The sequence below is a fragment of the Drosophila tropicalis genome, unplaced genomic scaffold (assembly GCF_018151085.1).
Source record: "Drosophila tropicalis isolate 14030-0801.00 unplaced genomic scaffold, ASM1815108v1 contig_694, whole genome shotgun sequence".
Classification (NCBI taxonomy): domain Eukaryota; kingdom Metazoa; phylum Arthropoda; class Insecta; order Diptera; family Drosophilidae; genus Drosophila; species Drosophila tropicalis.
This window is the reverse complement of record NW_027173176.1, coordinates 5,811,870-5,838,747: the sequence shown is the minus strand read 5'-3', so window position 1 is coordinate 5,838,747 and position 26,878 is coordinate 5,811,870. Positions and strand designations below refer to the sequence as shown.

General features: G+C 38.0%; 4 protein-coding genes across 7 annotated transcripts; 1 reads left to right on the top strand and 3 right to left on the bottom strand.

Annotated features, from left to right (window-relative positions):
- Window positions 1-280: 280 nt before the first annotated feature.
- Bre1 (E3 ubiquitin-protein ligase Bre1) lies at window positions 281-4,401 on the bottom strand. The gene is made up of 4 exons (XM_068292624.1): window positions 4,268-4,401; window positions 2,868-4,080; window positions 1,818-2,797; window positions 281-1,742 (listed from the first exon to the last, which is right to left on the bottom strand). Exons 2-4 carry the CDS (start codon window positions 4,077-4,079, stop codon window positions 623-625), a joined length of 3,312 nt encoding a protein of 1,103 aa, XP_068148725.1. The 5' UTR covers window position 4,080; window positions 4,268-4,401; the 3' UTR covers window positions 281-622.
- Window positions 4,402-4,761: 360 nt separating this feature from the next.
- Tektin-C (Tektin C) lies at window positions 4,762-6,608 on the bottom strand. Its single transcript, XM_068292781.1, has 3 exons — window positions 6,223-6,608; window positions 5,656-6,168; window positions 4,762-5,574 (listed from the first exon to the last, which is right to left on the bottom strand). The coding sequence occupies exons 1-3, from the start codon at window positions 6,393-6,395 to the stop codon at window positions 4,995-4,997; spliced, it is 1,266 nt and encodes a 421-aa protein (XP_068148882.1). The 5' UTR covers window positions 6,396-6,608; the 3' UTR covers window positions 4,762-4,994.
- A 1,823-nt stretch (window positions 6,609-8,431) lies between these two features.
- S6k (Ribosomal protein S6 kinase) lies at window positions 8,432-26,604 on the bottom strand. 2 transcript variants are annotated; one of them, XM_068293264.1, is made up of 10 exons: window positions 25,889-26,604; window positions 22,419-22,459; window positions 21,697-21,826; window positions 21,493-21,624; window positions 21,275-21,408; window positions 20,100-20,291; window positions 19,919-20,009; window positions 19,603-19,851; window positions 19,426-19,533; window positions 8,432-13,087 (listed from the first exon to the last, which is right to left on the bottom strand). In XM_068293264.1, exons 1-10 carry the CDS (start codon window positions 25,985-25,987, stop codon window positions 12,812-12,814), a joined length of 1,452 nt encoding a protein of 483 aa, XP_068149365.1. In that variant the 5' UTR covers window positions 25,988-26,604; the 3' UTR covers window positions 8,432-12,811. The 2 variants fall into 2 exon arrangements, with proteins under 2 accessions (XP_068149365.1, XP_068149366.1); XM_068293265.1 differs by having other exon boundaries at window positions 21,697-21,823.
- On the top strand, window positions 15,057-19,405 carry LOC137579463 (uncharacterized). Of its 3 annotated transcripts, none has more exons than XM_068293255.1 (4): window positions 15,057-15,144; window positions 15,827-16,489; window positions 17,825-19,042; window positions 19,113-19,405. In XM_068293255.1, the coding sequence occupies exons 2-4, from the start codon at window positions 16,129-16,131 to the stop codon at window positions 19,280-19,282; spliced, it is 1,749 nt and encodes a 582-aa protein (XP_068149356.1). In that variant the 5' UTR covers window positions 15,057-15,144; window positions 15,827-16,128; the 3' UTR covers window positions 19,283-19,405. The 3 variants fall into 3 exon arrangements, with proteins under 3 accessions (XP_068149356.1, XP_068149358.1, XP_068149357.1); XM_068293257.1 differs by having other exon boundaries at window positions 15,063-15,105; XM_068293256.1 differs by having other exon boundaries at window positions 15,080-15,156.
- Window positions 26,605-26,878: the final 274 nt, after the last annotated feature.

Here is a 26,878-nt window from a genome sequence, read left to right as displayed (position 1 = left end):
GTTGCCATGTTCGGTTTTTTTCCCGCCAGATCTGGCTTTTTTTCGATAGGGGGAAAATTTAAGCGCGAAAAGTGTGGCCATATTCTTGAACGAAATCGATTATTTTTCCAATTATCTAAAGTATCGATAACGTCAGCCTTAAAATATCGATATTTCAAAATAATATTTAAACTTCAAAGTACATATAATTAATTAACTTTTTGTCATAATTCCAGAAACAAATTAAAATAATACGCAAGAGCCACACTATTATCAAAAACTTTTTAGATGTATACTAAACTTAATATTTTTAGCCATTTATTTAGTTGTTTTTCGAACATTTAGTTTCCAAAAATTAGATCATTCCTTTAAAATTAATGTTTGATTTACAAAAAACTAAAAGCTATATATAATATATATATATATTTATAAAAACCAATAAAACTGAACTTGTGTCTCATATGAGAGGGGGGTGGTTGGAAAAAAAATTAACTCATGAAAATGAAGTGTTTTTTCTTGGTGGTTTTCAAGAAATGAATGGGATAGTGAAACATGCTAATGCTGCGATTTATACCAAGATAGAAATAGGGATATATATATAGGCAGTTTATATATATATACATACATATTAAATGAGTTAAATTTACTGGAGATATAGCCTATGATAATCATTTGCGCCAAAGGCGCAGTTACATTTAGGGCATTTGCGCTGCCGCGTCTCGTATCTAGTGCGGAGGCAGTCATAGCAGAAGACATGGAAACATTTGGATAGGACAGCATCCTTGCGTTTGACCTTGCAGGAAGGACATGTGAGAGTTTCTTTATACTCGCGAATCTCTTCGATCATCACCTCGTCAATGGTGGTGCCGGACATTTCCATTTTCTTCATGCGTTCCGCTTTGCGTTTGAATTGAGCCAATTCCTCCTGAAGGCGTTTCGTCTTGTAGGCCTCCGCCTCAAGAGAGCTGGTCTTTTCCGCCACCACCTGTTGGGCCTCCTTCATCTGTGCGTGATATTTTTCGAGATGCAATTTCAAATCCGCCGCCGATTGTGCCGATTCGATAGCCTTGCGTTTATGCATTTCCATCGCCTGTTGCCGGAGCATTAACTCTTTCTCAATGGACGCCACAGTGGCCTGTAAGCTGCGTTCCTTCTCCTCCAGCTTACGCAGGACAATATGCATGGCTTCGATTTGAGTTGTGGCCGTAGCCATTTGATCCTCCAATACCGTCTTCTCCTCCCTCAGCAATTTATGCAATTGATTTGCTTTTATACGCTCGGACATCAATTTGAAATTGGCATCATCTTTCTCTCTCAATTGTTGAATTAATCTGGAATTCTGCTCTTGCATATCCTCGAATGCTTGACCTGTCACCTCCATCTCATTGAGCAGGGCTTCCTCCTCATGCGAGCCGACAAAAGGTCGACTATAATTGGCTCCGGCGCCACCTGGCCCACCAGCTGGACCCCCTGCACCACTCCAAGCATTCTCCGAGGGCTTGTGATTGGCCACCTGTTTTTGTAGTTCATATTTTTGCTCTTCCAGTTGCTTGATCTTGCGCAAAGCCTCCTCATCGGCCAATTTTTTGCGCTCCTCTCGTTTGCTTTCCTGCAGCTTTTTCAATTGTTGCCGCAAATCTTCTATTTCGGAGCGTAATTTCTTCTCAGTGGCCATCAGTTGAACCTTATCGCGTTGATCCTTGGAGACACCTTTGTACATATCCAGTAATAGCTTCATTTCCTTTTGGTCATTCAAAGCTTTTCTGTGAAAATGGAAAAATGAAATAAGGATTAGAATTAGGTCCATAAAGGAATCTGGATAAATAACGATTTCTTACTTCAATTGGGCCTTTAGGTCACGAACAGTTTCACTTTCGACTGCCTTCATTTCCTTGGCTTTGACGCCCTCTTTCGAATCCTTTTCCGTTTTGACATTAGCTCCTGCTGCTCCAGCACTACCACCTCCTCCAGTGCCTCCTCCACCACTACCACCAGCACCCGCACCAGCAGCTGGTGTGGCTCCGCCAGCGTTCGCTGTGGCATTTGTTGAACCTGCTGCTTGCGTCGAATTAGCTGGACCCGGTGAATCTTTTTTCTCATTCACATTCTCGCTATTAGTCTGCATTTTCTCCTGTTTTATACCATCTTTTACATCCTTGCTGCTGCAATCATCGTCAGCCTCATCTTCGGCTGATGCCGAATTTTCCTCCTTAATGGCCATGTTCGAATCACTGCCCGGATCTTGGCAATATGATGAACTATTTATATTCTCCTCCTTTACATTTGCTAGACCCAATTCCTGTTTGACCTCTTCGCTGCCACCAGCCGAGGACTGGGATTTATTGTTGTCCAATTTGGCCAAGGCGTCATCCAGCTCCTTGCGCAGCTTCACATTATCCGTGGAAGTATCTTTATATTTGCGTTTATAGCGCTGCACTTCACCCTTCAGCTGGCCATTGTGATTCTGGAGTGAGGTTATCAAATGCCTCATCTCTCGATTAATGGGAGCCGTCTGCTCATTGGCTGCCATATTCTGTTCGAATTCTATGCGTAAAGCTTCGTATTCCTTACGTATGAGAGCCAGGACATCCTCCATTTGGATCATCTCACTGCGTACCTTCTTCTGGGCAATAAGCTCTTCACTTTCCATCACTTCAATCTGGCGGAGATGTTGATTTTTACTTGTCTGCAGAAGATTGCGTGTCTCATCCAGCATGGTCTTGATTTGCATCGACTCATTGTAGAGAACTGAGAATTGAGACTGCAGGCATTTATATTCAGTGGTCTCTACAATGACCGATTCGGGCAGCTGGCGAATCTGAAAAAGAGGGTCAAAAGCGAAAAATTATTGATTCTGATTACTCTACTCCGGAGCTCATCATACTCACATCCATTTTAAGTTTTTCCACCTCTTTGAGTGTCTCGCGATGTGTTGCATGCAATTTGTCCAGTTCCTGCAAACGATTATTGGCCAACTCACGATATTCTTCGAGTTCCTTTTGCAGCTCTTCGAGATGTTGGCTATTTACATTGGTTGTGCCGCCACCAGAGCCGGAACCCCCGCCGGAACCACCACCACTTGAACCAGTGGGCATTTTGGAAGAATTTGTTGTAGTCTTATTGGGATCCCCATAGATTTGATGATAGGCCTTCAGTTTCTCAATGGCTTCGGCCAAATGATTTTCCAATTTATCATTCCGACAATGGATCTTTTCCAAGTCATATTGTAGCTCATCGATTTGATTTTTCAATTCGGCATTCTCCGTCTCCTTGGCGGTGAGGGCATCTTGATATTCTTTCATTTTCAGCGACATTGTATGGAATTTCTCATGCAGCGAAGTATTTAAATTTTGAACTTTACGATTTTCGGTCATAATTTCTATATGAGTTTGTTTCAGGGTTTCCTCCAGGGCTTGAACACATGAAGCCAATGCTTCCGGATCGGATGATGGTGGCTGCTCTGTGTCATCAGATCCACCACCGGAGGCTCCAGCTCCACCGCCAGCTGCTGCCGCCGCTGTTGTCGATGATGAAGACGCCGGCGTTTTTTCGCCCTTTAAAACTTGTGTGATCTTTTCATTTCTTTGCATTAACCTATCTATAACTTGAACGATTTTGGCCACAGCTCTTTTCGAGACTTGTACCCGATTGGCCAGCTTTTCATCGAGCTCCTCCTTGTCCCATGTGGAAAGTTGGGTGAGAAAGGATGTGGTCACCTCATTTTCATTCTTATTCTCCAATTCATCGGCTGTTTCGGCATCGAAGCGTTGCAACAGGACACGTATATCCTCATTCAGCTGATTCCAATAGCGATTTACCACATTGAGAACAGCATCATCTTGGGTCTGACGCTTCTCTAGCTGCTCGATTCGGTGTCTCAACTCGGCTTCGGTACGCATTCGCTGCTCAATGCGTTGGGCCAGCTTCTTATTCTGGAATTCCAGAACTTTGATATCCATCTCCTCCAGTGTGGAGACGGGGCCAATTAGATGCGGCTCAAAGTGAACCTTTTTGATTGGCGGCTGACCGGCAGCAGCGGCAGCCACCAGGCAACTGCTACCGCCAGTGGCCGCAGCATCCTCAGCGCTGCGTTTCGACATCCTAAAAGAAAATTAACAATTTCGATTTGACATTTATTGATTTTTATGTGGCGGCAGCTGTACTCCATTTTTTTTTTCTTTTTGTATCGTGTCTGTGTGGCGGCGGCAAAAGTTTTGTTGTTGCTAATGAAGCCACTTTAATTTCACTGACCACAGCGACCACCATTTATAATTGTTGTAAATTTTACCTTAATAATGGAGTTCCAGTGAACCTTCAGCTTAACATTAACCAAAATTAAGGATGTTTGTTCCCTTTTTTTTGGTTCTTTTTTACGTTTCTCTCTCTCACTCGTCAGGGTTACAACTCATAGCGATCGATTACGCTAGTGATGTGGGCAGCTTCGATTGCGTTACTTTCCGAAAATCGATTGTAAAAAATACCGCAGCAGTCAATTGCGTCTTATCGATATGTTGCATAGATTGTCGATTATATTCGATAACTTGCCGGGAAATTCGATGACAAAAATATCGACTGTCAAAAAGCCAAAAAAGGCGATATTTTTAAATATTACAAAAAAAAAACTTTTGCAATAATATTATTTGATGCAATGAATTGCAGATAAAAAAAAGGTTAAAAAAAATTTCTAGCACAAATAGATATTTTGTTTTTGGCTAATTTCCCACACAATTTAATACACGCTTGGTTTTCTGTTTTGCATTGTTTTGCATGGAACTCGTTAAGTGAATTTCAATATTTATTATAATAGTAATTTTGAATTGAACGCGAAACATTTGGTATGCATAAATGCACATGCATCTAATTTGATTAAATTGCACAATTAGTTGGTTTTACTTTTGTTTTTCAGTTTGTTATTTGTTTGGTTTTTGGTGTTTTTTCTTTTTTGTTTTGTTTTCGACTACAAGTGGAGGAAGGATGGTTGTGGATGAAAATTTGGATGCTTCTTTTTGGATCCTTTAGAACGATTGATATTTCAGGGCCTGACGCAGGGTCATGCAATCGACCTCATCAATTTTGCAAGTATTTGCCTTAATATTGATCTCCTCCTCCTGCATGACCTGGACATGCATCAAATAACGCATCGATGCCTTATTTTCATTCAACTTCTGATTCAGCTTACAGACGGATGCCTTCAAGGCCTGCAATTCATTATAGAGTGCATCCTGGACCATGTCGCAGGTTAACTCCAGACCCGGACGATGGGCACGATTACTTAGACGCGTCTGACACAGCGTTATGGCCCGCTGCTTGTCCATCATTTCCTTCTCCAGATCGTTCATATTGCGCTGCACCTGATGGATATGATCCATGGTATCCTTGTGCTTGTTCTCCAGGCACTGCTTCACATGCTTCGTCTCGGCAATGCGTCGCTCGAAGGCCTCATTGGTGCGATCCGTTTGATTTTGCATGTCCTCGCAAACTTGCTTCAGCAGTAGATCGATATAGGCACGCAATTGGCCAGCAGACACCAAGGCTTTGGCATTTGCCTCCAGATTCTCATAGGTCTGGGCCTGCCATTCGGTCAACGAAAATTGGCTGACAAAAAAAGGAGAAATCGAAGGAAAAGGTCAGCAACAAAATGCTCTACATTTTTTTTAATGGGGCTCACTGACTCACCAATGTTGCTTGGACAGATCTTGCCCCTTGCCCAAATCATGCTGGAACTCCTTGAGCTTCAGATTCTTCTCATCAATGGCCAGAGATTTATCCTTGGCGGCCAAATCCTGATCGAGCAGATACATGGCAGCTCTCAATTTGCGAATCTGCTCTTCGGCCTCCTTCAGAGCGGCATCGGCTAGACCCTGACATCCTTTGATGACCTTCAGTTCGCGGCGCAACGAACGGTCGACCTCATCATCGCACAGATCGACACCGATGCGACCCTCACGAAGAATTAGGCACTGCTTGCAAATGGCCAACGATTTCTCCTTGAGGAACTCTATGGCACTGAGCACACGATTGCGATAAGTGTTCAGTGCCTCATCCTCCAGCATGGCAGTCTTCTTCTGGCGATTCAATTCATCGACCAGAAAGCGTATCTCACTGGTCCGTTCACGCATATGATGCTCCACCTCGCGCTGCCAATTCTTTGTGGTGTCTTTGGTTTCATCGACCACACGACGAGATTCTCTAGTGGAGAGAAACCATTAGGGATGGTAAAAGAACTTGTCCCCTAGCACTTACTCCACAATGCGTTCCGCCAGCTTCTCCTGATCGCAGGTTATACGAAACTTAATCTTGTTATTGTAGTCCCAATCCTCCTCGGAATAGCGTGGTGGACATTTGGCCACTGGACCCAAATGTTTGCCAGCCAGCTGGAGGCCACTTATGCGACGAGTCTTCAGATTAGGCAACATGATGTACGTTGATTCTTTACGGGTTCTTTATCTCTCCAAGATATATTATTGCATAAGAAAATAGAACGGGGGGGAGAGAAATGGACGAAAGAAATGGAAATTGAAAATTATTATTTCACTTGGAGATGTCTCTCTCGCTCTCTTTCTCTCTGTGTGTGTGGGGAGATTTCCTGTTCTTTCTGTTTGCCTGTTTCACAAAAAAGTTTCAATTTAAAGATAATTCTTTTCACTTGGCTTACTTTGTGTGACTGAAAGAATATGGGGAAACCGAAAGATAGTTAGATGGTCAGACGGACAGATAGCCCGACCAAGCGAACGGAAGAGAGAGAGAGAGAAGAGATGGAGGGAGAGAAAAATGGAGAAAAATTAATCCTGTACCTGGCCAAATGGCTGCCTGAATCTGAGTGACTTGAATTGGGGTTTCCTTTAGGCTTCGTTAAATCGATTCATGTTAAGGAATTTTACGGTTGCCTAGCTGTATTTTATTATTATGTTGGTTACACCACCAACCGCCCCTCTACCCCACCCCTCCTCCTTGGCACTATTCTTCCTGCTGTCGGCTGTCGACCGTCGACTGTCGGTTTCCTTTTATGCCAAGCACATTGCGCTTGTGCCTGTGCCTGAGCCAGAGCCTGAGCTGTATGTCACCTGGCCTGGCCAATTGGGCACACAAATCGCATAACCACCCCCCTCCGCCTGCTCCCCGTAATCAAAGAAAAGGGACTAAGGCACCTACTTACACCTAGAGAGTGTGTATGAGTGTGCGAGCTGGTGAGCGGTTCCACCAAGTCCTTGCGGTTTCATGTTTAAAAATAGCTTTATCTATGCTTTTCCCCTTGATCATCGATTTATGTTAACATACTTTCGCTTTTTTTTCTTGCTTTTCTCTCTTACCACTTTGTACCCATCGGCTGACTTTTTGGCTCTGGTTTATTGCAAACTTTTCTTCGTCTTTTTTTCTTTTTCTGTCATTTAATTATGCTAATCATTAAGCAAATGCGTGATTACCCAAACAAAAACTCTAAAAATACAACTAAACTCGATTTTCGATTTACAGTTTGACAGTTTCGCATTAAGGACAGCAGTTTTAGTGACACTTTGGCCATAGATTTTATTTGACTGACTAAGCAGTTGTAGTTTATGGCCTAGAAATGCAATTAAGAGTTTTCATTTATCCTTGCGAAAAACGAGAACATATCAGGAGATATGATGAAATGTTCATTCATCATGGTGCCCATTAAAAGGGCGTCCTTTCGAGTTCATCAATCAATCAATATATCAATATCAAGCGAAACTTTATGCTTTACAAAAGACTCAAACCAACAATTTCTCTTTCGTAATTCACACTTTTAAGTTTTGTGAGCTGTAATAATTAGCATCAATTGGTGTTACCTGAACAAAAACAGGTATCCATTTTCAGATTCATTTGCAAAGTTCAATGTCTACATACATATGTATGATCGTTATCTTCTGTTTCGATCTGAAAATCGATCATGCTGTTTAAGGTGGGGTTCGAAATTGTCACAAAGGTGGGCAGCAGTCGGTTTAAATGTCGGAAGAAGAGAAAGGGTGTTCAAATTTCCCTAGGAACCTAATTTCCTCGTCTCTCACAGTTCCGCTTCAAGAACCTACGGAAGGAACAAGATTCGTTTCTGATTACATGATGAATTTTCAAAAGACTTTTAATGAAAGAACAGTTTTTTTTTTGTAAAATTAATTTGTAATTTATTACGATACACAATTTTGTTTTTGTTTTTTGTCATATACATACATACACATCATGTTGTGTACATATGTATGTATATACATATACATATATAGATTGATATATATACGCATTTCGGGCTTAAATCTTAATGATAAAAATGTACAATTTTAATTAACTAGGATCTGGAGGATTTCTATCTCTCTCTCTCTCTCTCTCTCTCGCCTCTCCCTGTCTACTAATGATGTTGCCGCTCTGCTTGATCTTCAATCATTCTGTTATCCACCAATTTGCGTTTGTTTTGGCTTTCGGATCGAGAACGTTTTCGCTATTTGTTTTAATTGTATATATGTATGTATGTGTGTGTGTGTGTGTGTGTGTCGTATAATTATTATAATATGTAATTAGACTCTCGTTTTGATAATTAATTGTTAACATGTCTCGTCTTCGTTTACTTTACTTTGCTTCTCTTTTTCTTTCCTTAGCGATTTGAGGCCAAATTACAGTTATTATTATGCTAGAGTTGCCATGCTATCTCTCTCTCTCTTTCTCTGTCTGTCTGTCTGTCTGTGTGTATGAATTATTAACAGTGAACTTTGAATTTCAATTCGATTTCCAAGTACATTTCAAAATAGATTTTTTTTGTATTTTGTAATAATTTTTTGTTTAATTACATATTCATTAATAGTTAATTAGTTTTCAATTTTAGTTATTTGTTGACTTTGTTTCTTATTTAGTTTTCGGTTCGCCTTCTTTTCGTGTGGACTGTACAAAAAAAATTGTTTTTTTTAGCTAAATTTAATTATTGTACATTAAGTGTACTTGGTAACTCTAGAACTCTAAGATGCAAGGTTGTCGGTTTTCTCTTTGTATTTTTCTTGTTTTGTATGTATTTCGATTACCCATATTGATATACATATATATATATATATATATATATATATATACATATATATATATATTCTCATTCTCCATCCGTTTTGGTTGTTGTATCAGTTTTAGTTTAGTTTAGTTAAATTGTTTTGTTTTTAGCTGTTTCAATTTGTTTCATTTAATTCTTGGCTATCTACGAAATACGAACTGCAACTGTATTCGGTTGTATCTATTACATTTTGTTAGTATGTATCTTTATTTAGTATATGGTAATGTGTTTTTCTTTTTTTTTTTTTTTTTTTTTTGTTAAATTCATTTATTTGCATTTTGTTGTATTGTTTGGTTTTTCTTTTCTTTTGTAATTTGTTGCTAGTTTCTTGTTCTCATATAATTTTTCCCTTTTTTTGTTTTGTTTTTCATGTGTGTAGGCAGTGTTTCTTTCATTTTATCATTTCTTGTTTGTTTTTCTGATATACATATATTTCGTTTTTATTTTTGGAATTCCAAAACATTTTTCCACAAATTTTACTCGATCATTAGTTTGAGCTCTAGAAATGACATTAACAGTAAGTTGTTAATAAACAATAAACATAATGATTCAATTTTTATACATTTGCAAGGTCAATCTGCCTGGATATCCAGATTCCAGAGATTTGAACCATTAACTTACAATTCAATTCTCTTTGTTGAGAATATTTAGTCTTTAGTTTTAAGGTATACATTTGAATAAGTTTGAAACAGAAAAATATGCTTTGATCAATGTTTCAATTTCTATGGATTTTCTCTCTCTGAAATCTCATACACAAAATAAGTTCTATACAGGAAATTCAAATTCTGTAAAAAAAAAAAATATATATACATACATACATATATTGAAACTTGATTCCAATCATTGTCATTTCACTTTTCCAACTTACTATAGCTCCAAAAATTTTCAAAATTAATTTTGCAGATTTGGTTTCGGTTTAATTTAAGTTTTTGTTTGTTTCTCTTTCTATTTTACTCTCTTTTGTTCTTAGTTAGAGGAAAGCAAAAAACAAAATGAATGAAAAGCAATTTAAAAAAAAAATAGCAAAAACGTACATAATTTGTTTCCCTTTTTCATTTTTTGTTTTGTTTTTATGTTGTAGTTGTTGTTATAAATTATATAATTTAATAGTGTTCTTGTTGTTTTTTGTTTTCGTTTGTTGTAGTTGCTAGACTTTATTTTTGCATTTTAATATTATAATTTTAGGTTTCGTTTGTTTTGTTTTACTTTTTAATTATTTTTTTTTTTTTTTTTTTTTTTTTTTTTTTTAGTTGGTTGTAACAAAAATAATTGCTTTTGAGGTATTTTCATCATATTTTCTTTTTCGTTTTTATATAAATATTTCAATTTCTTTTTTTTTTTTTTTTTTTTGTTTCTCTTCTTATACATCGATAACCGTTTAAAGTTTTAGTTTCTTTCATTACATGCTTCTTTTTTTTTTTTTATTTTGTTGTTGTTGTTGTTGTTCTTTGTTTGTCGTATTTTTTGTTTTGTTTGTTTGTTTGTTTGTAGTTGTCTTTTTGTTTTTAAACAATTGAAAGCACCTTTTGATTATATATTTGACATGATAATTTATGTTTTTTAGTATTTTGTTTTTGTTTTTTTCGTTTTCTTTAGTTTCTATATAATTTTTCGTTTTTCAATTCAGAGCAAAAAAATAATACAAATTATAGATTTATATATATGTATGTAGAAACTGAATATAATCAAAATTCTTAATTAATTGTTGTTTCTCTTTTTCTATTATTTATATTAAATGTTGTTTCTATTGCCAATTTGTTGCAGTTTTTTGTTGTTGTTTCTTGGTTTTGTGGCAGCGATTAGCTTCTCAGTACACAGAATGAATGATCAACCAATACGAAACATATATATATATATATATATAATTATATTGATTGTTAAAAAAAAATAAACGTTTTCCTTTTTTGCTGCTGGCAACTTTTCTTTTTGTTTTTTAGTTATATGCTTGGAAACCTTTTACTTTTATTTTCTATGTGCTTAATGTTTCTTTCGATACATATATATATACATATATATTTAGCATAACTTTAGCTACGATCTCTGGGTGCCTACTACAACTAATTGTATTTTTTTTTTTTTTGTCATTTTTTTCCATTTTCTTTTCTACGCACATTTTTGAGAGAAGAATGAAAAAAAAACAAAACAAAAAGAAAGAAAAAACAAACTTACAATACACAAAAAGAAACAAAAAAAAATTTGCAGACGACATTTAGTTTTTTGTTGTTTTTGTTGTTTCATCTTAATATATTTAGCAAAATTAAATGATAATATTAGAAAATATAGTTTTGTCAAACCACAGATATCGATAATATATATACATATACATATATATAAATAATTTATATATATACTATATATATAGAGCGACGATCCACCTCACTTATCCGTATCCCCTTCTTCTCTCTCTCTCTCTCTCTTTTAACGGCCGATTCCAGAACCAAAAGCCTTGAAACGTTCAATTCAATGGATCAAGCAAATTTTTTGATCCTTCCTATACGCTAGCTATATTATACATATATAGTCATGTCAATTCAATTTGCTTTAATTCACACTTATGCAACAAAAAAAAAAAAAAAACATTTCAATAAGATTTTCGCCTACTAAATCTATTATTTGGATCAAGCTATATGTCTGATCTGATCCTAAGGGTTTCTCGATTTAGATGCAGAGACTATATTAGTTGGCCTACTCCCCATTCCATTGGCAATGACTGATTGTATCAAGAATATATATGTGATTATATATATTGTATAGGTTAACTTTAAAAACAAAAATGTTTCTAAATGATTTCGGAAATTCGGTTATAAACTAAAAACAAAACAAAAAATAGATTCTCAACTCAAAAAGTGCAAAAACCGACCATGTTAATACCCTTCACCTGGTGCCAAAGCTGAGAATTCTGAACGTTTCAAAGTATCTGGCCTAATCGGACTTGTTCTTCAACGAAAATTCACAAAAAAAAAAAAAAAAAAACAATCAACTTTGAGGTAAAAGGAAACTGAAACGAATAAAATTTATCTCGTTTGATGTTTTTGTGTATATTACTTTCTTTTTTTTTTTTTGAGAATGAATCGTCTCTGAATGAAAATGATAAACTAGTATTCATTTTTTTCTTTTTTTTGGGGTTTTTTTTTCTTATTTTTTGTTGTTGTTATTGTTATTGTTGTACATTTGAACTAAATAAATTGTATAAACCTTTTCGCCTATATATATATATATATATACATATATATATTAATAAAACATAGAGAATAAGTGGTAGATATTTTTACATAAACGGGGCTAAATGGTTGGGGAGGGGGGGCATTAAGTGGGGTAAGGAGGGTAAGGTGTTGGGGGGATTGTTTGCTGGGGGAGTAATTAATCATCAATCATTATCATAAACCGATAATCTTCTTCTCCTACTTCACTTCTCTGCTCATTTCTATATCATATATATATATAAAGTATAGCTATATGTATATAGCAGAATATATGTATATTCTGCTTAAGGGATAGATATATAGTTTTGTTTTCTTAATTTTTGTATATATATCCAAACAAACTTTCGTAGCATTATCATCTGATCTCTCCCTCATTATCATCATTATTAGCGCGATCCTGGCACGCCTTAGATCTAGCATCCATTCTAATCCTTATGGTAACAACAAAAACAAATCTTCTTCTTTCCTTTCATCTATCTATCTATCTGTCATCTTTCTCCTCCGTTCTCCTTGCCATCCAATCATAGCATATAGTAACTGTCGAATTCATTTCTCTTCTCCTTCTCTTCGCTCTTTCTCACGGTCTTCAGTGATGCACATCCATCATCTCATCCTGGGCTGGGGATGGTCGCGGCGCAAACGTCTGCATATGATGCGGAGGCGTCGCCCGTGCAAACATTGTGGAACGTTGCATGGCCATTGGTGCATTGCTAGGACCCAGATTTGCATTGGCGGACGGGAATTGCAAACGGAAACTATTGTCCGGATGTTGTTGCCTAGGTGTGCGTCGAGGTGAACGCGCCGGCATTCGATTGGCACGGTGCATATCCTCCAATATTGAGGGCGCTACGTAGGTGAAACCCTGAAAGCAAGTAAAGAAACGAACGTGTTAATATTACGACAACTTTTAGATGGCTTATGGCATACTCCAGGGGGCAAAGTAACTCCCACTCAAACTGTGACTTGAAACGAATATCTTTCCAAGAAGCTTCAGCACGTAGATCATTCACTTATCGAGTGATCAATTGGAGTGCTCTCCCTGGCACTATGTAAACCTCGTTTTGGCGAGGGTATCAAATAAAATTGTTTGTTTAGTTGTCGCTCCTCCTGCCCCCCAACCAACCAACAAACCAACCTCCATCTGACCCAATTGCCTGATCATGTGCACTAATCGGAAATCGGATCACTGCCTGGCATACTAATTCACTCGCTCACTCATTCAGTCCGTCTGTCAGTCAGCCGGCCAGACAGTCATTCAATCTGGGGGAGTGAGGATTATGCAAGATTTGTTTTTTTCGCTATAACGCATTTTACATAATTTCTTTTAATTTTGGTTTGTTTATAACTAAATATACTATGGACGTATAATTTTTTTCTCTGTTTTGAAATGACATAAAAATAATTAAAAAATAAGAAAACAAAAAATTGCGTGTAAATTCATTTAACACGAATGAAAACAAAGTTAGAGAAGAGCCAGAGTTTGTTGGAAGAAATGCGTGACGGATCAAATGGAACGGGATAAAGTAATATGATGAGATGAAATGAGAGTCGGTGGTGCCTGCTGGTGACTGGCATCACCAGCACTAGCAGCAGGCGAAACGTTTCGTCTCACGTCTGAGTACGTGCCTGACTGCCGCCGCCTGCTAACTGCTAATTGGTGCTCGGATCTCGATCGAGCTTGCTGACCCAGTAACCATCACCAACATCACCAACAGGAGGAGGAGGAGTGCATGGGGAGTGCCATGGGAATTGGTTTTGTGAGAAAGTTCCTAATTATTTCTAATAATGTTCTAATTGATATAAGAATTTTTCTTGTCCGCAATGGGAAGGAAATTGGGTGCTAATTGAAACTATCAAGCCAGCAGTTATGGGCCACATTGTAGCATACAGTTTGAAATGCACTGCATACGAAAACTTTGTCAGATATTATCAAGTTCGTTCGTTCCTTTCCACCGATGTGTGGTGTGAAACCTTTTGACCGAATTTCCACATGCAGGCAACCGGCAGCCAGCAGCCAGCAACTCTAAAACCTTAATTAGGCAATATTTAACATTCAAAATTGTTAGCCTACTAAAGCCATACCCAAACTCAACCCAACCCGTTCCCACCACCCCCTACCAAGTTAACAGCCATACTCCGTAATCCCACATAACCATAAGCAAAACAAACGCGACAAAATACAAAAAAGAAATGCCGCAGCAACAACAACAACAACAACAACATCAGTAATACGAACAAGGGTCGTTCGACTCGAGCAAATAAGCCAAATAAATATAGTTTCTTACAGCTTCGACTTTTCGATACCCTCGAAGGTTCTTATTCCGTCAACGCTTAAGTGGAATGGATCCGCGTCCGCAAAGAATTGATCGCAGGTTTTTATTCGGATCGAATCATAGTATTCAAAGGATCGATCGAAGGTTTCGACATTTGTCACATTCGGTCGTAGGATATGAAATCTTAAGCACTTTTGTTTCTGATTTCAAGAGACAAAAAACGACTGAAGATTGTCAAGATCAAAGAGTCACAGAAATTTAACTATGATCCTTATATACCCTTTTAGCCAACCGTTACACAGGGTATGCTTGGAAGAAAAAAAATAAAGTAAGCCAGAAGAAACAGAAACTGGTAGCCCCCCAATGAAATTTGTTTTGTGGTAGTAGTAGTATTTTTTTGTTTTTTTTTTTTTAATTTTTGGGCGTGCAATTAGCTTTTCAGAAAACGCAGTCAGGCAACAACAAGAAATCGCCGAGTGACTCTCGGAGAGCCGCTGCCGCTGCCGCTCTGAAGCCTCTGCAGGTCCGCGCAGCGCTGCTCATGCTTCAGTCTGTAAGAAGCGCTTGAAGCGTGCGGACAACACAACAAGCAACAACACCAAAAACAGTTAAAAGAAAAGCAACAAGCAACGGGCAGAAAGTTAACGTTCGTGTGTGTGTGAGTGTGTGTGTGTGTGTGTATGGAGAAAGGCTTAGGCTTAGCCAAAGTGAGCTTACCAGATTCACGATATTAACAATTGGCAAAGAAGCAAAATAAATACAAAAAACTTTTCATTTCATTGACAATGATCGATGGTTGACATTGATTCTGGGCCTGATGATGACTTGTTGCACGCGTTGCAGAGACGGCAACAGAAGCACCACCAGCAGCAGTAGTAGTTCAGGGCTATCGGGTTAAAAACCAGTTCAAAGTTTATTTTAAACACAAGAAGAAGTTAAAAGTATTACAAAAAGCTCTCAGATCGGAGACAATCGATTCAAGAAGAAGAAAGAAATTCCAAGCCATTAAGCAAAGCGCACATGCTATAAAGACAAAGAAAGGGACGGAGACGACGACAGCACCTGAGCTCCAGACAGAGAGAGAGAGAGAGCGAGTGAAAGAGAGCCAGTCTAAAAGTGGGGGAAGAAGAAAGAGAGGGGGCAATTAACAATTAGGACAAGAACCGTTCGTTCGTTCGCTCGCTCGTTTGTTGGCTTGATCGTTTCTTCACTCGTTTGCTGTTAGTTTATTTGTTTACCTGTGCATGTGAAACTGTGCGGCTTTAAAACTGTGCCTTCCAAGCTGAAGTGTTTATAAGTATAACTCTCTCTCTCTCTCTCATTCGAAGTGACATTGCATAATTCTTGACCAACAAGAGAAAAACCGCACAAACTAAGTATAATCACAGTAACAAATCACAAAAAGAGAAGAAGAAAAAAACCATGCACCAGAAATCTATAAACCAAAGTTGGCAAACTGATGAATTGTGTGAAAATAATATAACAAACAACAACAGCAGCAACAACAAACCAGACACAAAAGGCAAGCTCTGTTCGTGACTTTAAAACTTGACTAAAACAAACCGCAAAAAAAAATAAACTGTAAAACAAAAAAAAAAAAACTAACGTAAAATCCATAAACTTGACTAAAATGTATAAGCAGTGGCAAATAAATTCACTTTCATCGCTGCTTTGGCTAGCGGCGCTGCTCCATGTGGCAGCGCTGCAACAACAACAACAACTATCTGCACAACAACAACAACATTTGCCACCAGCAACAACTCCTCCAACAGCAGCAGCAACAGCAACACAAACAATTTATATCAGACTCTTGAATGCAACCACCAAAAATGCTGCTGCAGCAGCAGCAGTTGATTCCACTTTCATCGACAACATGAACAACAACATGGATCCAGCAGCCTCCGCCCCCGCCTCCTTCGAGCAGCAGCAGCACCAACAACAACAACAACCATTGCAAGTTGCACAAATAACAGCATTAGATAAAGAAGTAGGTATGCATACGGTATCAACAAGCAAGCAGCAGCAACGGACATGACCAACAGCAATCAGCTGTTGTTGTATCTTGTGCCAATACTCTCTACTCTACCCCACCCTACTCTTCTCTAGGTTGGGTCATATAACCACTCAACCAACCAGCCACCAAATCCAAATGCAGATTATTACTATATCCAATTGATAGTAACTCGAAACTTTGATTGAAATTTGTTTGATTTAGGACACAAAGGACTTTCAATGTTTCAATCTATTGATCTGTAGACGAAAACCTTTGGAACCTTTACTTTTTACTATACATATAAGTATTATAAAACAAAGGTATTAGTCTTCCAATTCCTTTTATCCAATATTACTGAATATTGAACATTTGTCTTTTGTTCGCATCTATTGTTCTTTAAATGGAAATTTCAGTGGAACCCTTCCGAATCTTTACTCTCGATCGAAGTAGTAGTTAGTATATTATTTTCTCTGAGAACAAAGTTTCAAATTTATCTTCGGTGGATTAAAGAGAACTATTTTGAAAAGCGGTTCAGGCCCCTCTAAGAAGTCTTTTAAACAAATTCTAAACGAAAGTGTTAAGATTTAAAAAGGAAGGGTATTTATTGTTCGTTAAAATGCATACGGTAATCAAATACTGATTGTATTTTTCTTTACTTTTGTTTTATACCTATTTATTTAAAAAAAAAAAAAAAAAATTCAAGTGAAATTTTTTTTTGCCGACATGATTTAGTTGAGCGACACAATGACGACGACGGCAACAACAACAACAAGAAACTGGCAAATGACTGGACGGACAGGGGACTGAATACTGGACTTCTTGGCCAGAAACGTAGGGGAGGGGTGAGGAGGGGCCCACTGGCCAACGATTAAAAGAAGGGCAGCAGCAGATAGATAGCGATACCCGTAAACCTCTCCAATTGGTAGGCATAGAAACCAACCGATGATGGCAAAAAAAGCAGAAAAGGGGAGCGCGGGGTGCAGCATGTAGAGGAGAGCACAAGTTTATGGTCGCGGCGGCACTTCATGTGTGAAAGTGAAATTTATTGCACACACTTACACACACATACTTGATTTTATATTATTATTATATTTTCTTCATTGAAAAGCGAAAAAATTAGACCGATATACATAGCTGCAAGAGGGTAAAAGACGAGTGGTAGGGGTGGGGGAAATGCTATTATCACAAGGTGTTGGGTAATCGGGAGGAAGCTAATTAAACGAAAAATAAATAAACAAAATCAAGTTAATTGCATTAACATGTTTGCTTTGGCATATCTCTCTTTCTCTCTCCTCTCTCTCTCCCTCTCTCTCTATTCTATCTCTATTTTTAGTGGAACGATTGATCAAGCAATGGGCCCCAATTGTTTGGTTAGCACCCGAAGAGAAATTTCTACCCTTGGGTGTCGAAGAATTCCTCCAGCATGTTCATCCCATGGATAAGGAAAGAGATCCCTCAGCTCCGAGCATACAATTTCGAGATTTTTCAACTAAATCGCATTTGGTTACCAATTCGGAAGTTCAAGATTTATTGGAGAATGAGCAATCGTTTATCTATGGACGGAATCCAAATGAGAAACCAGTACCCATTTATGGAGTGGTCAATTTGTGTCCCACGAAATCTAGCAAAGACCCGCCACCTCCTCCTTTGCCTCCGATGGCCAGTACACGAGGTCCCTATATTCCCGTTTCGATTGATCCACTGGACGAACGTAATGAAACATTGCGAAGATCTTCACGACTTTATCCACTATTTCAACGTGTGAAGCGACAAGCGCCTCCTAATCTCGACTTGGTGATGGGTGAAACTGAAGGTAAACTCAATCCTCAACCCCCACCAACGACTGCTGATGTCGGACTTCTTGGTATGGTTGGCGAGCCATTGGAGCAAATGGAAAATGCTTTACCACCCATTAACAACTTCATTGCGAATCTCAAAGACAATGTGAAATTCAGCGGCGGACCCGAAAATAATCTCGAAGATAATACCATATCAGAGACAGCCTCTCAAGAGGAGCAGGAGGAAGAAATCAAGGGACATCTACCGTCATTTCATGTCACCTATTGGATGTTCTATCCGTATAGTCAGGGTAAGACAATGTGCACATTGAGTTTAGGTCCCTTGGGTCGTATACCCTTTCCCGCCGTCTATGGCTATTGTTTGGGGAATCGCAAGGATATTGGCAGTCATGTGGGCGACTGGGAGCACATGAGTCTCTATTTCAATGGCAATGCCGAGCCACAAGCGATGTATGTCTCGGCCCATGATGCGGGCGCCTACTATAGCTATAATCGTTTGACCGGCTCATTCGAATTTCGTCGCCAGGAGACACGCAAGGGCATATTACAGCGACCGAATTTCCCAAAAACTGTCACCACATTCAAGAATCATCCGGTTCTGTTTGCTGCAAAGGGTTCGCACGGCCTATGGACGGCTCCGGGTAAACATCGTTTCGTTAAAGTGGCTCGTTTATATGACATCAATGGTTTTGGCACTCCATGGAATACATGGAAAGCGGTGGATATAAGTTATGAAAATCTACGTTCATATGGTAAATATGATTCTCCGATTCTCTCTTAACCATTATGAAATTCAATTTGTTTTTGTTGCCTTTCGCTCAGGTCGCTCATTGGTGCCCGATTGGTTAACGTATCGTGGCAAATGGGGCAATCCGAAAAGTAAATGTCATCCATTTCGTCGCATTGGCTTGAATTTCTGTGAATTCACCGATGGACCTACAGGTATCCCTCTGAAAGAGCCCCACTTTCAATGCGGCAATGACTATCGCTGATGATGATGAAGATCGTAAATAAATCTAGCCATTAAGTATTTATTGTGACAAAATGAAAAACAATCCTCGTACCCTCTTCTTCAAAAGAAAATGTTCTCAAAAATAAAAATTAAATGTGAAAAATTATCCCAATCGTAACTCACTTGAAAGATTAAATTGGCACTTTCGCTGAGCGTTGTATCGTCTGGTGAGTCCACCGGAATCTGTCTTGTGAATCTCGTATCAAACTGGGAGACATCATCTTCGCTTCGCTGTGGACACAAAAGGTAAATGACGATTATTCTTTGGCCCTACCATTCGAAATATATTCGGATACCCACCAAGAGAGGCTTTATAGGTGGCTCAAGGCGTCGTGCTAGCACATCATCCCAGTTGACATGCTTGAAGAATGGATGTGATTGCACAGCTGCCGCATCCTCGGGACCGCTGCCCAAACGTTGTGGCTCCTGACGTTTCATTAGACGTCTAACCAGATCTCTGGCTTCGGGTGTGAGGTAGGCTGGCAGATTAAGCTTGGCTTTAAGTATAGTCTCGATGGTCTTTTTACGATTTTCGGCGGTGAACGGTGGCTATAACCAAAGTCAATCAATCAATCAGTATTCAAAATGCAAATTCGTGAATCTCATAAAAACATACCACTCCAGTGAGCATATCAAACATAAGTGCACCCAATGACCACCAATCGACAGCTTTGCCATGGCCACTTCTTGTTAAAATTTCTGGGGCCCTGTGAAATGAAAGACATTGAAGAATTAGAATCATTATCACTATTCGTAGACAGAATTCTCGAAGAGATTGCTTAACGCTTTGCACGCACATGTATTCAATTGTGCCGCAGAAGGTGTGGGTGACAATACCCTCTTGTATATGCTCCTTGCATAGACCAAAGTCGGTGAGCTTCACATGTCCCTGGGCATCCAGTAAGATATTCTCTGGTTTCAAATCACGATAGATAATGCCCAATTTGTGTAAATGGCCCAAAGCCAATATGATTTCGCTTAAATAAAAGCTGCAAAGCAAATACAGAAGAAAAATTTTATATTAATGATGTTGAATATATCTAATTCAATGTTTGACAAAACATTTACACTCCAAAAATGTAAACTTAAATCTGCTTATTAAGGTTGTAGGTTTTCTTATAGTAGCACAGGACGTATTACTAGTTTCACATTAAGGTATTGTCCATCTAGTATTTAATCAGCTTTGACTCTTTTTAGAGTCATATTCGTAATCATATACGGCGATTGCCTCAACATCTTGCGCATTTTCGTGTCTTCTTTCATTCAAGTATAAAAATAATTATTTTTTAATCACAACAATCTTCAAAATGTTGGTAGGGTAGATTAAAAATCTTACGAAAAGCGACATTTTAGATAAATCTGTCTCTGTCTACCTTTATATTTCTGTCTCTTTCTGTTTCACAATAATACTTTATGAATTTATAGAGAACTTCCTTTATTTCCCAATTAACAATAATGTTTCTTTGAGGGAAATATTCTTTCTATATGCCTTATATAGAATCTACACTAAACTCGATTCTGTGACTAGATTTTGCCTAAAAATTGTTTAAAACTTGGAGTCTTAGTGATGTCAAATAAGATAGTACCGATCTATACTTATGTTTAAAATATATGGAATGCTTTTATTCCTGCGCTCACACGATACCTTCAAAAAAGGGATTACATTTTTACATGCAAATGTGTCCATATGTGCAAATGTGTCAGAAAAGTAATTTTATATGCCATGGCAAGTATTATTTGCATTAAGGATCTGCCACGGAATGAGTTCTTTATACATTTTACAGACCAACTATGAAACTTTACATGAACCAATTAAATTGACAATTTGGTATGAGTTCTCTGAATTGCTGCGCGATGTGTGCAAACATAAAAATGACTGTCCAACAGGTGACATCTTTGCTATATCTATTTTCCTTCTCTCTCTTGATTCCTTTAGACTTCTTTAGAATCGTCTATTTCGGGTATTATTTACCAAGTGGTGTCCTCTAAGAAGATGCCCTCGCGTTCCAAATGCATAAACAATTCGCCGCCGCTTAGATATTCCAATATGAGATATAGTTTGCCATCTGTTTGAAAGGCATAGACCAATTCGACTATAAATGGATGCTATATATAGAAAGAGAAGGGGCAGGAGATGAAAATTGATTAGATTAGTCTTCATAAATTTGTTCGCTTTGTTGTTTATTTTACCTTAACGGCTTCTAGGATATTTCGCTCGGCACGTGTATGTGCTGTGTCCTTTTGATTGGTGACTATTGAAGCTTTTTTCAGAACTTTCATGGCAAAATATTTATTGGCATCTCGTCCAGCGGTTTTGCGCACCTGAAACGAAAGGTAAGGAAAATTGTTTATAACAAATCTCATGGTCAAAATTAAAAGAGAAAAACGACTCACCTGAAATACTTTGCCATAGCCACCTTTGCCAAGGACCTTTTTCAATTCAAAGTCCTTGGGTCCTAGTTTGATTTTACCCGGATTGACATTCTCCTCCGATAGCTGTATGGTCTCCTGGCCCTCAGTGCTGCTGCATTATAGAGATAAGTTTATAGTTGTTGTTTGGCGTGGGAAAAGAGCAGGCCGTGCTATAAATAAATTCAACCCCACCGACGACCTCTCCCCTCCATCCATACACGCACCAAGCGTTTTAACCCACCATTTCCCCTTCTGCTTCATCCCGACCTCCTTCCCCACTGTCTCATCCTATCCTTCAACTCTATCATCGAGTGTTTGTCATGAGTCTCAATTAGCTGCATCAAAATTGTTTGGACATATGCATGTATGTAGATAGGTAGCTATGTATGTATATGTATATATTTTACATATATTGTCTTGTTATCAGTCAATTTCTGTTTGGCTATGTCTAGCCAGGGATCAACTAGAATCAATATTATGTTGAGATACTTGTAAACAATATGGAAATCAATTAGATGAAAGACAGACACAACAACAAAAACAACAAATACAAAATTTCCCCTCATTTAAATACTCTCTCAAGTCATCGTCGAAATCTTATCTCCCCACCCTTCCCCTTCTTCTTCTACAGACCCTTCTCAACTTGGGGAGCTTGAATTTTGCTCCTCTTCTGCTTCTCCCGACATTTTTCTCTTATTACTCACTCTTGATGTAGCTTTATACACAATTCCGGTTCTAGGTCAACCTGCAAACAAAAAAGAGATAGAGAGAGAGAGAGAAATAGGGGAGAGAAAGAGAAATTAGTTGGCGAATTTCATGTGAATAATGTCAATAATTAATCATAATTTGTTATATCGAACAAAAAGAGAATGGAAAGTTGTTTATGCATGAATCTACAATTTTTCAAATATTTATTTCAATATACTCCAAGTCATTTGAAGATTTTAATTTCTAATACAATGATCGCTAGAAATTTGTTAAGTAAATATGTATAAATACATACATGTACATGTATATGAAAACCAATCTGAATGCAAATCTTTAATTTCAACTACAATGTTCGATTTGTGTTTACTTTTAGATTGAATTTCAAGAAATCCAAGCCAAACAAATGTTGTGAGTGAGTAATCGACCAAAACTTCCGCTTAATAAAAATAGAATAAATAAAAAATAAAACTCAAATGGGGGAAATCCAAAGAAGTATTCATAAATTTTGCAGTCGTATCACTTACAACAAAAATGTGACATAAATAAACACACACACACATACATAAATGTATTTATTAAGCCTGATAAACAGAAGTTAATGCTGAAAATGTCTTATAATCAATCGTTAACGGGCTACATCAATGAGTTTCAAGAGTCATCTTAAAGTTTATTCTATATATGTATTATCTCTCAGATACCAAGAAATTCAAATTTTGATACTTATGTCGATATTATAGTTATCCGTATCGACGAAAAGTAAGTCCGATATTCAAAACTACTTTACATACTAACAAAGTTAACATGTTAACAACAAAGGAAATCTTTATCCTATCAAGGCCCCAAAAGCCAATAGCATTCTTCTCCATCCAGTCGATTAGTCTTGACATACATATAACAAACGAAACGAAGGAAGTCGAATAACGCTAAAATTAATATTTCCAACTATTATAGTTCTTATTTTTGTTTAAATTACGTGGCGTGGGAATATACCCTAAATAGCGTGCATATTAAACGTTTCCACATACCAAGTTTGGCTGGTTTTATAGGCCCCGAGATCTTGGTGTTTTTGCGGACGGACATTGGGAAAGCTTCGTTCTGCCTGTTACATACACTTTGACGACTTTAATTTTACTTCTTTTCAGTTTTGTCGTATTTTTATTTTATTTTATTTATAAATACATGGGTTATAGAATGAAGGACTCAGTAATCCATTATTACTTCTTCCGGGATTTAAATTGTTGTGTCACATTAGACAGACATCTCAACTTTAGGGGGAGTATTATCCAGAGAAAATTTTGAATACTAATTCTATGTAGTTTTGATGTTGTGGGAGAAATCATTATTTCACGATTATTGTGGAGTTGAGTGTCTGTGTGTGAGGGAAAGAGAGAGAGCGCGGGGGTTTCTTTTAAATGGTTACCCTTCTTCTCGGGCGATCTGCCTACACACACACAAACATACACACACACACGCATATACACCTTCTTCTTGGTTTGTCTTTAATGACAAACTAAATTTAGAACTCGGAACAATGCCAAATAATCTGCCGGCAAATGCTGTGCCACCAACATTTTCAAAAGGGGGAGAAGCCATTGCCTGGCGCTCGTCATGCTTCTACGAGAATATACACAAATACATACATATATATGTATATATGTACATATGTACATATAGTTGTGTATATACATGATGTGAAATTTTTGACTAAAGTTCAATGAAAACTGGTTCACCTCGCCAGCTTTTTTTTGGAGGCGGCGTCAGAGCGAGCGTTGGCGGCAAATTCCAATTAACAAATCTATCATAATTTATTGTAATCACATGAAAAAATTTCAGAAGAAACATCCCATACACTGAAATTTCAGGGTGGTAGAAGAATATGAGGCCAAATAGTTACTACTTCTACTCTTTCGACTTTTATTATATCATAAACACGCGGGGGACGGAGTGGACAAGTGCGCCGGGGAGAGTTGGGGCAGGAAAGGGGAGCATGTGCAACTGATTAGTAATGCAAAGCGATGCACGCGCGACGCCGACAGCGACTGCGACGCCTTCTTAAGTCTCCAAGTCGATCGTGTGTGTCCGTGTTGTGTGTGTGTGTGTGTGTTCCATTTCATTTTAGCCTTATCGTCATTTTTCTCATTTTCTAATTTTATATTATTCGCTGATAAGAAAAAACTTTTCGTTATTCTTTTAGCTGCCACACCAAACAGGAGCGTTCTATAGATTCTACCCAAACGGGCGCTAATAATCAAATTCCGTATTGAAAAACTATTTAAAAGTTCAAAATGAACGAAAAGGGGATTATGTAAATGCGTGGAAAACAAACTAAAGATATTCAACAGGTCAAAGTATTATTATAAGTAGAAAAAAGTGGAATTCTGGGCAAAACAAAAGTCGAATCTGCAAATCACCTTTTACGACCTCTGTCTCGTGAGAATTAGAGAAGGGACTTTTGAACACAGTTTCCTAGAATTTTATGGCTTTCACTGAATTTTAAGCGGAATTCATCCTTTTTTCTAGGTAACAAACTTATTTTGCATTACCTTTGACCTGACCTTGACTGAGAAATGAAAATGCATTTCTGGTTTCCCAGAACCGCAACAAAATTAAGGTCTTTAGTCAAGACAAAACTGAGAATCTCTTTTCAAGGTACTAATTTAAGCAAAGCAATTTACTAACTCTCTAGTGAAAGTTTTAGGAAATGCACTGATATTTTCTACCTTAATTGAACAAGCTTTCAATTTGAAAAATCAATCAGATCAATGATAATGCATATAAGTCTGCCCTCCCTCAATTGATGTTAAACCGCCCCGTTCATCTTCATATATGCAGGGTGTACTGCTAAATATGTGTGTGTGTGTGTGCTGTAATTTATTTGCTTTAGTATGTGTGAGGGCTAATTGATACTGATTATTTTGAAGGACAATAATTTTTTAGTTTTTGATGATTATGTGTTGCCTAATATTATTATCATTATCATCATCATCATCGTCGTCGTGGTTTGCCTTAAGTGTGCTGCGTTTCATAAGGAACCAGAGTAACTAACAATTTAGTTAGCCCAAAAGGTGGTAGGTGTTTGGTACAGTAAACACTAGCTAAATGTAATCGGTTTTTTGTGGAAATGCCAAAATAATCTTTGACACGATGACGCCAGACAAAACGGCGATAATGATGGCGATGGCGATGATGTGGATGTACATAGATGAGGTATGAACTTTTGCGCAGCAGATAAGTAACGGTGTGGGGGAAGGGGAATGAGGAGTTGGTACCGAAGACAAAGCGCAAAAACAAAGGTAAATAAAGACAGTGAAGAAGAGACGGGGCGAGGGGTGAAAATCCCAACCACCTTCAACCTCGTTGTTGGGTTGGAAAAGTGCAAGTGCGCAGCGCTTGGAAATTTCATTCGCTGCGTAGTTGTTGTTATAGTTGTTTATGCGGCAGCAAACAGGGGGGGTTGGCAACTTACATCGTCCAGTTCGATCCTGTCGTCATCCGAATCTCTGGCCTTGTCATCTTCATGCAGTTCCAGATCGAAAAGTTCACTTGGATCGCTCACGTCCGCCATTTGTGTGGCTGCCGTTATCCTCTGTCTTACTCACTCGCTATGTCACAGACACTCACTCGCACACACACACCCACACGCGCGTTTACTGTTAATTTCTTGTTGTTGGTGTTGCGGGGAATACGGAATCTCACCCAACAAAAACACAAATCAAATAAAAAAAAAAAACCAAAAAAAAAAAAAGGAAAGACTGCGATTTTTATTATTTTGTTGTATTTGTTGTAGCAGCAACTGGCTATTGCCTGTTTTTAAATTTTTGGTTATTGTTTATTAGTTAATAGCAATACAAATACACACATATACACAGATATATGTACAGTGGCAGAGACGCACTCACACCGACGTACGCACTTGTGCCACACGCACTAGACACACATACAGACGCGCACACATGCACACAAACACAGCAACAGCGAAGACACACACACTCTGGTGGCAGGGCAGTAGTTTATTTTAATATAACATTCGCGTTTTTCTCAATTTTTGTCGCGTGTAACTTCAATGTGCAAATTCTTCTTGTTGCTTGTCGTTTGCAATGCTTAATATTTAATAATTCAAATGCACTTTTTCTTTGTTTGCGAGTTACTGAACACGTGCATGTATCGATAGCTTTATTGATACATCGATACAAGGTTATCGTTATCGAGATTATCGGAGCAAACTTATCGACGTTATCCGGATAAAGTTGGTTTATCGACATTATCGGAACAAAGGTATCGTCATCGACGTTATCGGGACAAAGTTAAGTTATCGATGTTATCTATCGTTGAGTTTTCCCATCTCTATAGTGAACGGGCGCGCTGTTTTATTGCATTTATTAAGTTTTCTGCAATATTAATTTTATATTAAGTAATTTGCTTCTAAAAATATAATATATATCTTTAACAACCAAGA

Bases quoted from the DNA above. Each gene is read 5' to 3' on its own strand.
- Bre1 (XM_068292624.1), bottom strand. From the start codon at position 4,079: ATGTCGAAACGCAGCGCTGAGGATGCTGCGGCCACTGGCGGTAGCAGT. The intron at 2,798-2,867 runs GTGAGTATGATG...CCTCTTTTTCAG, and splicing joins TGGAAAAACTTAAAATGGAT to ATTCGCCAGCTGCCCGAATC. The intron at 1,743-1,817 runs GTAAGAAATCGT...CCATTTTCACAG, and splicing joins GACCTAAAGGCCCAATTGAA to AAAAGCTTTGAATGACCAAA.
- Tektin-C (XM_068292781.1), bottom strand. From the start codon at position 6,395: ATGTTGCCTAATCTGAAGACTCGTCGCATAAGTGGCCTCCAGCTGGCT. The intron at 6,169-6,222 runs GTAAGTGCTAGG...TCTCTCCACTAG, and splicing joins CTGGCGGAACGCATTGTGGA to AGAATCTCGTCGTGTGGTCG. The intron at 5,575-5,655 runs GTGAGTCAGTGA...TTTTTTTGTCAG, and splicing joins GATCTGTCCAAGCAACATTG to CCAATTTTCGTTGACCGAAT.
- LOC137579463 (XM_068293255.1), top strand. From the start codon at position 16,129: ATGTATAAGCAGTGGCAAATAAATTCACTTTCATCGCTGCTTTGGCTA. The intron at 16,490-17,824 runs GTATGCATACGG...CTCTATTTTTAG, and splicing joins AGCATTAGATAAAGAAGTAG to TGGAACGATTGATCAAGCAA. The intron at 19,043-19,112 runs GTAAATATGATT...CCTTTCGCTCAG, and splicing joins TGAAAATCTACGTTCATATG to GTCGCTCATTGGTGCCCGAT.
- S6k (XM_068293264.1), bottom strand. From the start codon at position 25,987: ATGGCGGACGTGAGCGATCCAAGTGAACTTTTCGATCTGGAACTGCAT. The intron at 22,460-25,888 runs GTAAGTTGCCAA...TTTTGTTTGCAG, and splicing joins ACAGGATCGAACTGGACGAT to GTTGACCTAGAACCGGAATT. The intron at 21,409-21,492 runs GTAAAATAAACA...TTCTATATATAG, and splicing joins ATATCCTAGAAGCCGTTAAG to CATCCATTTATAGTCGAATT.